The 12,317-nt window shown below is 46.1% G+C and overlaps 1 protein-coding gene across 2 annotated transcripts in view; it reads left to right on the forward strand.

The window, feature by feature from the left end:
* The window catches only part of LOC109877412 (beta-1-syntrophin), a 69,141-nt gene that overhangs the window by 43,704 nt on the left and 13,120 nt on the right, over positions 1 to 12,317 (forward strand). For both annotated transcript variants that reach the window (XM_031811947.1, XM_031811948.1), the window contains exons 4-5: positions 2,459 to 2,595; positions 4,150 to 4,346. In XM_031811947.1, coding sequence (XP_031667807.1) covers positions 2,459 to 2,595; positions 4,150 to 4,346 — 334 coding nt within the window. The remainder of the gene's footprint in view (positions 1 to 2,458; positions 2,596 to 4,149; positions 4,347 to 12,317) is intronic.

A 12,317-nucleotide genomic window follows, 5' to 3' on the forward strand; every position in this document is an offset into this window, starting at 1 on the left:
GAGAGTATTCTAACACGGTGTGGTGTGTTTTCTCCCAGACAGAGAGTATTCTAACACTGTGTGGTGTGTTTTCTCCTAGACAGAGAGTATTCTAACACTGTGTGGTGTGTTTTCTCCCAGACAGAGAGTATTCTAACATGGTGTGGTGTGTTTTCTCCTAGACAGAGAATATTCTAACACGGTGTGGTGTGTTTTCTCCCAGACAGAGAGTATTCTAACATGGTGTGGTGTGTTTTCTCCTAGACAGAGAGTATTCTAACATGGTGTGGTGTGTTTTCTCCTAGACAGAGAGTATTCTAACACGGTGTGGTGTGTTTTCTCCTAGACAGAGAGTATTGTAACATGGTGTGGTGTGTTTTCTCCCAGACAGAGAGTATTCTAACACTGTGTGGTGTGTTTTCTCCTAGACAGAGAGTATTCTAACACAGTGTGGTGTGTTTTCTCCTAGACAGAGAGTATTCTAACATGGTGTGGTGTGTTTTCTCCTAGACAGAGAATATTCTAACACGGTGTGGTGTGTTTTCTCCCAGACAGAGAGTATTCTAACATGGTGTGGTGTGTTTTCTCCTAGACAGAGAGTATTCTAACACGGTGTGTTTTCTCCTAGACGGAGAGTATTCTAACACGGTGTGGTGTGTTTTCTCCTAGACAGAGAGTATTGTAACATGGTGTGGTGTGTTTTCTCCCAGACAGAGAGTATTCTAACACTGTGTGGTGTGTTTTCTCCTAGACAGAGAGTATTCTAACACAGTGTGGTGTGTTTTCTCCTAGACAGAGAGTATTCTAACATGGTGTGGTGTGTTTTCTCCCAGACAGAGAGTATTCTAACACTGTGTGGTGTGTTTTCTCCTAGACAGAGAGTATTCTAACACTGTGTGGTGTGTTTTCTCCTAGACAGAGAGTATTCTAACACGGTGTGTTTTCTCCTAGACAGAGAGTATTCTAACATGGTGTGGTGTGTTTTCTCCTAGACAGAGAGTATTCTAACACGGTGTGTTTTCTCCTAGACAGAGAGTATTCTAACATGGTGTGGTGTGTTTTCTCCTAGACAGAGAGTATTCTAACACGGTGTGGTGTGTTTTCTCCTAGACAGAGAGTATTCTAACACTGTGTGGTGTGTTTTCTCCTAGACAGAGAGTATTGTAACATGGTGTGGTGTGTTTTCTCCCAGACAGAGAGTATTCTAACACTGTGTGGTGTGTTTTCTCCTAGACAGAGAGTATTCTAACACAGTGTGGTGTGTTTTCTCCTAGACAGAGAGTATTCTAACATGGTGTGGTGTGTTTTCTCCCAGACAGAGAGTATTCTAACACTGTGTGGTGTGTTTTCTCCTAGACAGAGAGTATTCTAACACTGTGTGGTGTGTTTTCTCCTAGACAGAGAGTATTCTAACACGGTGTGTTTTCTCCTAGACAGAGAGTATTCTAACATGGTGTGGTGTGTTTTCTCCTAGACAGAGAGTATTCTAACACGGTGTGTTTTCTCCTAGACAGAGAGTATTCTAACATGGTGTGGTGTGTTTTCTCCTAGACAGAGAGTATTCTAACACGGTGTGGTGTGTTTTCTCCTAGACAGAGAGTATTCTAACACTGTGTGGTGTGTTTTCTCCTAGACAGAGAGTATTCTAACATGGTGTGGTGTGTTTTCTCCTAGACAGAGAGTATTCTAACACTGTGTGGTGTGTTTTCTCCTAGACAGAGAGTATTCTAACACGGTGTGGTGTGTTTTCTCCTAGACAGAGAGTATTCTAACACGGTGTGGTGTGTTTTCTCCTAGACAGAGAGTATTCTAACATGGTGTGGTGTGTTTTCTCCTAGACAGAGAGTATTCTAACACGGTGTGTTTTCTCCTAGACAGAGAGTAATCTAACACGGTGTGTTTTCTCCTAGACAGAGAGTATTCTAACACAGTGTGTTTTCTCCTAGACAGAGAGTATTCTAACATGGTGTGGTGTGTTTTCTCCCAGACAGAGAGTATTCTAACATGGTGTGGTGTGTTTTCTCCTAGACAGAGAGTATTCTAACACTGTGTGGTGTGTTTTCTCCCAGACAGAGAGTATTCTAACACTGTGTGGTGTGTTTTCTCCTAGACAGAGAGTATTCTAACACTGTGTGGTGTGTTTTCTCCTAGACAGAGAGTATTCTAACACGGTGTGTTTTCTCCTAGACAGAGAGTATTCTAACATGGTGTGGTGTGTTTTCTCCCAGACAGAGAGTATTCTAACATGGTGTGGTGTGTTTTCTCCTAGACAGAGAGTATTCTAACACGGTGTGGTGTGTTTTCTCCCAGACAGAGAGTATTCTAACACGGTGTGGTGTGGTGTGTTTTCTCCTAGACAGAGAGTATTCTAACACTGTGTGGTGTGTTTTCTCCTAGACAGAGAGTATTCTAACACTGTGTGGTGTGTTTTCTTCTAGACAGAGAGTATTCTAACACTGTGTGGTGTGTTTTCTTCCAGACAGAGAATGAGAAGAAGCAGTGGAAGCCAGTGCTGGTGATGGTGACAGAGAAAGACCTGCTCCTCTATCACAGCCTTCCACGCATGAAGGCTTCCTGGCACAGCCCTGCACACACATACCCACTGTTAGCTACACGGTACGCTACACACACCCTCACTCTACTAGCCACAAGAGAAATAGCTGCTGCTATCCACACAGTAAGCAAAAGACACCGTCTTCCTGCTAGTCAAATAGCAAAACACAGTTATCTTATCTTAGCCACATGGTTAGTAGCATCCACCCTGAACAACCCAACCATGACCACATGATAACCCTCAGCCACTCCAAACACACGTACCCTCTATTGGCACAGCAATAATCAGAACCCACGTACCCTCTATTGGCCAAGCAATAATCAGAACACACGTACCCTCTATTGGCACAGCAATAATCAGAACCCACATACCCTCTATTGGCACAGCAATAATCAGAACCCACGTACCCTCTATTGGCCAAGCAATAATCAGAACACACGTACCCTCTATTGGCACAGCAATAATCAGAACACACGTACCCTCTATTGGTACAGCAATAATCAGAACCCACATACCCTCTATTGGCCAAGCAATAATCAGAACCCACATACCCTCTATTGGCACAGCAATAATCAGAACCCACATACCCTCTATTGGCCAAGCAATAATCAGAACACACGTACCCTCTATTAGCCAAGCAATAATCAGAACACACGTACCCTCTATTGGTACAGCAATAATCAGAACCCACATACCCTCTATTGGCCAAGCAATAATCAGAACCCACATACCCTCTATTGGCACAGCAATAATCAGAACCCACATACCCTCTATTGGCCAAGCAATAATCAGAACCAACATACCCTCTATTGGCCAAGCAATAATCAGAACACACGTACCCTCTATTAGCCAAGCAATAATCAGAACACACGTACCTTCTATTGGCCAAGCAATAATCAGAACACACGTACCCTCTATTGGCCAAGCAATAATCAGAACACACGTACCTTCTATTGGCCAAGCAATAATCAGAACACACGTACCCTCTATTGGCCAAGCAATAATCAGAACACACGTACCCTCTATTAGCCAAGCAATAATCAGAACACACGTACCTTCTATTGGCCAAGCAATAATCAGAACACACGTACCCTCTATTGGCCAAGCAATAATCAGAACCCACGTACCCTCTATTGGCCAAGCAATAATCAGAACCCACGTACCCTCTATTGGCCAAGCAATAATCAGAACCCACGTACCCTCTATTGGCCAAGCATTAATCAGAACCCACGTACCCTCTATTGGCCAAGCAATAATCAGAACACACGTACCCTCTATTGACACAGCAATAATCAGAACACATGTACCCTCTATTGGCCAAGCATTAATCAGAACACATCTAAACTCTATTGGCCTCATGGTGCAGAACACATCTACCCTCTATTGGCCTCATGGTGCAGTACACACATGAAAGATGAGGTGGCACTGGAGGACAGGTCCACAACATGTTTCCATTACTGAACACAGCCAATAACTCTGTTGCTATTTATAATGTTATCAATCATTACACCTTTATGTCCTTGATGTGAAGAGGGTTATATGGTTACAGCCCTGACTAGCTAGTCTCTTTCAACAGCAGGCACTTAGAATACAACAGAATGTGTGTCTGTCTGTAGGCTGGTGCACTCTGGTCCCGACCGAGGCTCTCCCCAGCCGGGCGTGGAGCTGTCCTTCGCCACACGTACGGGAACCAGACTGGGCATCGAGGCCCACCTGTTCAGAGCTGAGACCTGTCAGGACCTTTCACTGTGGACCAGGCACATTGTTACGGGCTGTCACTCCTCTGCCCAGATGATCAAAGAAGTCACTACCAGTGAGTACCACTACACCGACCCTGCTATAAGACTGTGTGAGCCCGCTGAGCTAAAGCCTTGATTAACCAAGTCACTACCAGTGAGTACCACTACACCGACCCTGCTATAAGACTGTGTGAGCCCGCTGAGCTAAAGCCTTGATTAACCAAGTCACTACCAGTGAGTACCACTACACCAACCTTGCTATAAGACCGTGTGAGCCCGCTGAGCTAAAGCCTTGATTAACCAAGTCACTACCAGTGAGTACCATTACACCGACCCTGCTATAAGACCGTGTGAGCCCACTGAGCTAAAGCCTTGATTAACCAAGTCACTACCAGTGAGTACCACTACACTGACCCTGCTATAAGACTGTGTGAGCCCGCTGAGCTAAAGCCTTGATTAACCAAGTCACTACCAGTGAGTACCACTACACCAACCTTGCTATAAGACCGTGTGAGCCCGCTGAGCTAAAGCCTTGATTAACCAAGTCACTACCAGTGAGTACCATTACACCGACCCTGCTATAAGACCGTGTGAGCCCGCTGAGCTAAAGCCTTGATTAACCAAGTCACTACCAGTGAGTACCATTACACCGACCCTGCTATAAGACCGTGTGAGCCCACTGAGCTAAAGCCTTGATTAACCAAGTCACTACCAGTGAGTACCACTACACCGACCCTGCTATAAGACTGTGTGAGCCCACTGAGCTAAAGCCTTGATTAACCAAGTCACTACCAGTGAGCCTAGGTAGACATTAGCTTGGGGAGTAACTCAAATCAAGGTTAGTTGTGATGTTAAGTGTGGTTGTAACATAGACGGGTTTGTCAGTCTCAGTACTCATAGCTGCAGTATTTGGTAAGGGGGAGTTACAGATGGTCAGTCACATGGAAGACATTGAGAAAGGAACGGAATGTCACTGTGAGATCCTGTGTGTGTGTAGTCTGTGTGTGTAATCTGTGTGTGTGTGTCTGTGTGTGTGTAGTCTGTGTGTGTGTGGTCTGTGTGTGGTCTGTGTGTATGTAGTGTGTAGTCTGGTCAGTGTGTAGTCTGTGTGTGTGTAGTGTGTGGTCAGTGTGTAGTCTGTGTGTGTGTAGTGTGTGGTCAGTGTGTAGTCTGTGTGTGTGTGTGGTCTGTGTGTGGTCTGTATGTGTGTGTAGTGTGGTCTGTCTGTGTGTGATCTGTCTGTGTCTGTGGTCTGTGTGTGTGTGGTCTGTGTGTGTGTGTGGTCCGTGTGTGTGTGGTCCGTGTGTGTGTGTAGTGTGTGTGAGGTGTGTGTGGTCTGTGTGACCTGTGTGTGGTCTGTGTGTGTTTGGTCTGTGTGTGTGTGGTCTGTGTGTGTGTGGTCTCTGTGTGTGTGAGGTCTGTGTGTGTGGTCTCTGTGTGTGTAAGGTTTGTGTGTCTGTGAGGTATGTGTGTATGTGTGGTCTGTGTGTGTGTGTGTGAGGTATGTGTGTGAGGTATGTGTGAGGTATGTGTGGTCTGTGTGTGTGTGTGTGTGAGGTATGTGTGTGTGTGTGTGTGAGGTCTGTGTGTGTGTGTGTGTGAGGTCTGTGTGTGTGTGTGTGTGTGTGTGAGGTCTGTGTGTGTGTGTGTGTGTGTGTGTGAGGTCTGTGTGTGTGTGTGTGTGTGTGTGTGTGTGTGTGTGTGTGTGTGTGTGTGTGTGTGTGTGTGTGTGTGTGTGTGTGTGTGTGTGTGTGTGTGTGTGTGAGGTCTGTGTGTGTGTGTGTGTGTGTGTGTGTGTGTGTGTGTGTGTGTGTGTGTGTGTGTGTGTGTGTGTGTGGTCTGTGTGTGTGTGTGTGTGTGTGTGTGTGTGTGAGGTCTGTGTGTGTGTGTGTGTGTGAGGTCTGTGTGTGTGTGTGAGGTATGTGTGGTCTGTGTGTGTGTGTGAGGTATGAGTGTGTGTGTGTGTGAGGTCTGTGTGTGTGTGTGTGTGTGTGATAATAAACAAAAGTGAAATAACCAATCATAATGAACAGTAAACATAACACCTACAATTTCCAGAGGAATATTATGTATATGTACAGTATTGTAACAATGTGCAAATAGTTAAAGTACAAAAGGGAAAATAAATAAACATACATATGAGTTATATTCTCTCTCTCAATATGGCTCACATTACTTTTACTGGCGTCACTACAATGTTTTGGTGGTGTATTAAATACCTCCATCGTTTCAGCACATTGCTCACAACAACAGACCAACCTTCAGGTACTTTAGAGCTACATACTGGAAGATGCCTGTTACCACACAAACACACATGCTGCTATCTGAGATGTTCAGCACGTTGCTCACAACAACAGACCAACCTTCAGGTACTTTAGAGCTACATACTGGAAGATGCCTGTTACCACACAAACACACATGCTGCTATCTGAGATGTTCCGGACGTGTGCTGCAGGCTTGTTGTAGCTGACACTGGTAGAGAGGAGCAGAGCTCTCGTCACTAGTGGAAATGTAAACAGCTGTTAGGTGAGAGACGTCCACACTACCCAGCCAGGAGAGGAGAGAGTTTCCTGCACGTTTCACAGCTTTATTTAGCTGCTAAACAGCTGCTTCATTTATAAGGACGATCTCTCTCTCTCTCCTCGCCCTCTGTCATAAGCTACAGTGGAGATCAGACACATGTTGGGAATGGGAGAGACAAAGGGAGGAGGGATTTTACTCACTGACTTAGTTCAGTTGATCAGAGTTTATTACAACATGTCAAAAATCGGTGTCCCAAATAGCACCCTAATACCTATACAGTATAGTGCACTACATCTGACTAGAGCCCAATGGGGAATAGGGCGCTGTTTGGGACGCAGCCCCTGTTTATCAACTGTGTTGTTACTGATCCAGTGTTCTGAGGGAACTATGTCACAACATGTTGTTACTGATCCAGTGTCTGAGGGAACTATGTCACAACATGTTGTTACTGATCCAGTGACTGAGGGAACTATGTCACAACATGTTGTTACTGATCCAGTGTCTGAGGGAACTATGTCACAACATGTTGTTACTGATCCAGTGACTCAGGGAACTATGTCACAACATGTTGTTACTGATCCAGTGACTCAGGGAACTATGTCACAACATGTTGTTACTGATCCAGTGACTCAGGGAACTATGTCACAACATGTTGTTACTGATCCAGTGACTCAGGGAACTATGTCACAACATGTTGTTACTGATCCAGTGACTCAGGGAACTATGTCACAACATGTTGTTACTGATCCAGTGACTCAGGGAACTATGTCACAACATGTTGTTACTGATCCAGTGACTCAGGGAACTATGTCACAACATGTTGTTACTGATCCAGTGACTCAGGGAACTATGTCAAATATGTTGTTTTCACTAAGAGCTCTTTAGGAATGGATCATATATCACTTCACTTATTGTGACATGGCATCAGCTGTCAGACATAAGCTTTGCTGTCTTTGCTAGGCCCAGGTAAACATTGTTGTCATAGGAGGGTATACAATGGGAACCTAATATACTATGTCTGGACAGTGTATAGAAACAAAGAAACGTCCTCTCACTGTCAACTGTGTTTATTTTCAGCAAACTTAACATGTGGAAATATTTGTATGAACATAAAAAGATTCAACAACTGAGACATAAACTGAACAAGTTCCACAGACATGTGACTACCGGAAATGGAATAATGTGTCCCTGAACAAAGGGGGGGGTCAAAATCAAAAGTAACAGTCAGTATCTGGTGTGGCCACTCCTCGTCATTGACTGCACCAGATTTGCCAGTTCTTGCTGTGAGATGTTACCCCACTCTTCCAACAAGGCACCTGTAAGTTCCCGGACATTTCTGTGGGGAATGGGCCCTAGCCCTCACCCTCCGATCCAACAGGTCCCAGACGTGCTCAATGGAATTGAGATCCGGGCACTTCGCTGGCCATGGCAGAACACTGACATTCCTGTCTTGCAGGAAATTACGCACAGAACGAGCAGTATGTCTGGTAGCATTGTCATGCTGGAGGGTCATGTCAGGATGAGCCTGCAGGAAGTGTACCACATGAGGGAGGAGTAATACACAGCATTGAGATTGCCTGCTCAGTCAGATTATGCTGTTACACACCGCCCCAGACCATGACGGACCCTCCACCTCCAAATCGATCCCGCTCCAGAGTACAGGCCTCGGTGTAACGCTCATTCCTTCGACGATAAACGCAAATCAGACCATCACCCCTGGTGAGACAAAACCGCGACTCGTCAGTGAAGAGCACTTTTTGCCAGTCCTGTCTGGTCCATAGACGGGGGGTTTGTGCCCATAGGCGACGTTGTTGCCGGTGATGTCTGGTGAGGACCTGCCTTACAACAGGCCTACAAGCCCTCAGTCCAGCCTCTCTCAACCTATTGCGGACAGTCTGAATACTGATGGCGGTTTTGTGCGTTCCTGGTGTAACTTGGGCAGTTGTTGTTGCCATCCTGTACCTGTCCCGCAGGTGTGATGTTCAGATGTATCAATCCGGGGCAGGTGTTGTTACACGTGGTCTGCCACTGCGAGGACGATCAGCTGTCCGTCCTGTCACCCTGTAGCGCTGTCTTAGGCGTCTCTCATTACGGACATTGCAATTTATTGCCCTGGCCACATCTGCAGTCCTCATGCCTCCTTGCAGCATACCTAAGGCACGTTCACGCAGATGAGCAGGGACCCTGGGCAACTTTCTTTTGGTGTTTTTCAGAGTCAGTAGATAGGCCTCTTTAGTGTCTTAAGTTTTCATAACTGTGACCTTTTTTGCCTACTGTCTTTAAGCTGTTAGTGTCTTAACGACCGTTCCACAGGTGCATGTTCATTAATTGTTTATGGTTCATTGAACAAGCATGGGAAACAGTGTTTAAATCCTTTACAATGAAGATCTGTGTAGTTATTTGGATTTTTACGAATTATCTTTGAAAGACAAGGTGCTTGAAAAAGGGCTGTTTCTTTTTTTTTGCTGAGTTGATATAGATGACGCTAACAGAGATGGCCGCCTCGCTTCGAGTTCTTAGGAAACTATGCAGTATTTTTTTTATTTTTATGTATTATTTCTAACATTGTTACGCCAGGAAAGCAACGTCAACTTACCAACATTACGACCAGGAATACAACTTTCCCGAAGCGGATCCTCTGTTCGGACCACCACCCAGGACAATGGATCTAATTCCAGTAGTCGACCCAAAACATCGGCGATGCAGAAGGGGCAGACGGAGCGGCCACCTGGTCAGACTCCGTAGAAGTGCATATCGCCCACCGCTCCCGAGTATACTACTCGCCAATGTCCAGTGTCTTGACAACAAGGTAGACGAAATTCGAGCAACGATTGCCTTCCAGAGAGACATCAGAGATTGTAACATTCTCCGTTTCACGGAAACATGGCTCGGGATATGTTGTCGGAATCAGTTCAGCCACCGGGCTTCTCCATGCATCGCGCCGACAGAGATAAACACCTCTCTGGGAAGAGGAAGGGCGGGGGTGTATGCTGTATGATTAACGACTTATGGTGTAATCATAACAACATACAGGAACTCAAATCCGTCTGCTCACCCAACCTAGAATTCTTTACAATCAAATTTTACCTACCAAGAGAATTCTCGTCAGTTATAGTCACAGTTGTGTACATTCCCCCTCAAGCAGACACCAAGATGGCCATCAAGGAATTTCACTGGACTATACGCAAACTGGAAACCATACATCCTGAGGCTGTATTTATTGTAGCTGGAGATTTTAACAAAGCACATTTGAGAACAAATGGCTACCTAAATTCTACCAGCATATCGATTGCGCTACGCGCATGAACAATACCCTCCACCACTGCTACTCAAACCTCCGTGATGCATAAAAAGACATCCCCCGCCCTCCCTTCGGCAAATCCGACCACAACGCCATCTTGCTCCTACCGTCTTATAGGCAGAAACCCAAACAGGATGTACCAGTAACGAGAACCATTCAACGCTGGTCCGACCAATCGGAAGCCACGCTTCAAGATTGTTTTGATCACGCGGACTGGAAAATGTTTCTGTCAGCCTCAGAGAACAACGTCGACCTATACGCTGATTCTGTGATTGTGTCTATAAAGAAGTGCATTGGAGATGATGTACCCACTGTGACTATTAAAACCTACCCTAACCAGAAACCATGAACGGAAGGCGGCATTCGTGCAAAACTGAAAGCGCGATCCACCACATTTAACCATAGAATTAGGTCTGGGAATATGACTGAATATAAACAGTGTAGCTATTCCCTCTGCAAGGCAATCAAACAAGCGAATTGCCAGTACAGGGACAAGGTGGAGTTGCAATTCAACGGCTCAGACACTAGACGTATGTGGCAGGGTCTACAGGAAATCACGGACTACAAAAAGAAAACCAACCACGTCACAGACACTGACGTCATGCTTCCAGACAAACTAAACACCTTTGCTTTGAGGATAATACAGTGCCACCGCCGCGGCCCACTAACAAGGACTGCACCCCCCCCCCCCCCCTCCTTCGCCGTGGCTGACGTGAGTAAAACGTTTAAACATGTTAACCCTTGCAAGGCTGCTGGTCTAGACGGCATCCCTAGCCACGTCCTCAGAGCATAGGCAGACCAGCTGGCTGGTGTGTTTACGGACATATTCAATCGCTCCTTATCCCAGTCTGTTGTTCCCACATGCTTCAAGATGGCTGCCATTGTTCCTGTACCCAAGAAGGAAAAGATAACTGAATTAAATGACTACCACCCCGTAGCACTCACTTCTGTCATCATGAAGTGCTTTGAGAGACTAGTCAAGGATCATATCACCTCTACCTTACCGGCCATCCTAGACCCACTTCAGTTTGCTTACCTCCCTAATAGGTCCACAGACGACGCAATCACCATCCCACTGCTCACTGCCCTAACCCATCTGGACAAGAGGAATACCTATGTAAGAATGATGTTCATTGACTACAGCTCAGCATTCAACCCCATAGTACCCTCCAAGCTCATCATAAAGCTAGAGGCCCAGGGTCTCAACCCAACCGTGTGCAATTAGATCCTGGACTTTCTGACGGGCCGCCCCCAGGTGGTGAAGGTAGGAAACAACATCTCTACTTCCCTGACCCTCAACATTGGGGCCTCACAAGGGTGCATGCTCAGCCCCCTCTTGTACTCCCTGTTCACCCACGACTGGGTGGCCATGCATGCCTCCAACTCAATCATCAAGTTTACAGACAACACAACATTAGTGGGCTTGATTACCAACAATGACGAGACAGCCTATAGGGAGGAGGTGAGGGCCCTCTGAGTGTGGTGTCAGGAAAAAAAACTCTCACTCAATGTCAACAAAACAAAGGAGATGATCGTGGACTTCAGGAACCAGCAGAGGGAGCACCTGCCCTATCCACATCGACGAGACCGCAGTGGAGAAGGTGGAAGGTTTTAAGTTCCTCGGTGTACACATCACAGACAAACTGAATTGGTCCACCCACACAGACAGTGTGGTTAAGAAGGCGCAACAGTCCCTCTTCAATCTCAGGAGGCTGAAGAAATTTGGCTTGTCACCCAAAACCCTGACAAGCTTTTACAGATGCACAATCGAGAGCATCCTGTCGGGCTGCATCAAAGCCTGGTACGGCAACTGCACCTGCCTCAACCGCAAGGCTCTCCAGAGGGTCGTGCAGTCTGCACAACGCATCACCGGGGGCAAACTACCTGCCCTCCATGACACCTACAGCACCCAATGTCACAGGAAGGCCAAAAGGATCATTGAGGACATCAACCACCTGAGCCACTGCCTGTTCACACCACTACCACCCAGAAGGCGAGGTCAGTACAGGTGCATCAAAGCTGGGACCAAAAAACTGAAAAAAAGCTTCTATCTCAAGGCCATCAGACTGCTAAACAGCCATCACTAGCACAGAGAGACTGCTGCCTACATTGAGACCCAATCACTGCCCACTTTAGTAAATGGATCACTTGTCACTTTATACAATGGATCACTAGTCACTCTAAATAATGGCACTTTAATAATGTTTACATATCTTGCATT

Source organism: Oncorhynchus kisutch, unplaced genomic scaffold (assembly GCF_002021735.2).
Source record: "Oncorhynchus kisutch isolate 150728-3 unplaced genomic scaffold, Okis_V2 Okis02a-Okis13b_hom, whole genome shotgun sequence".
Classification (NCBI taxonomy): domain Eukaryota; kingdom Metazoa; phylum Chordata; class Actinopteri; order Salmoniformes; family Salmonidae; genus Oncorhynchus; species Oncorhynchus kisutch.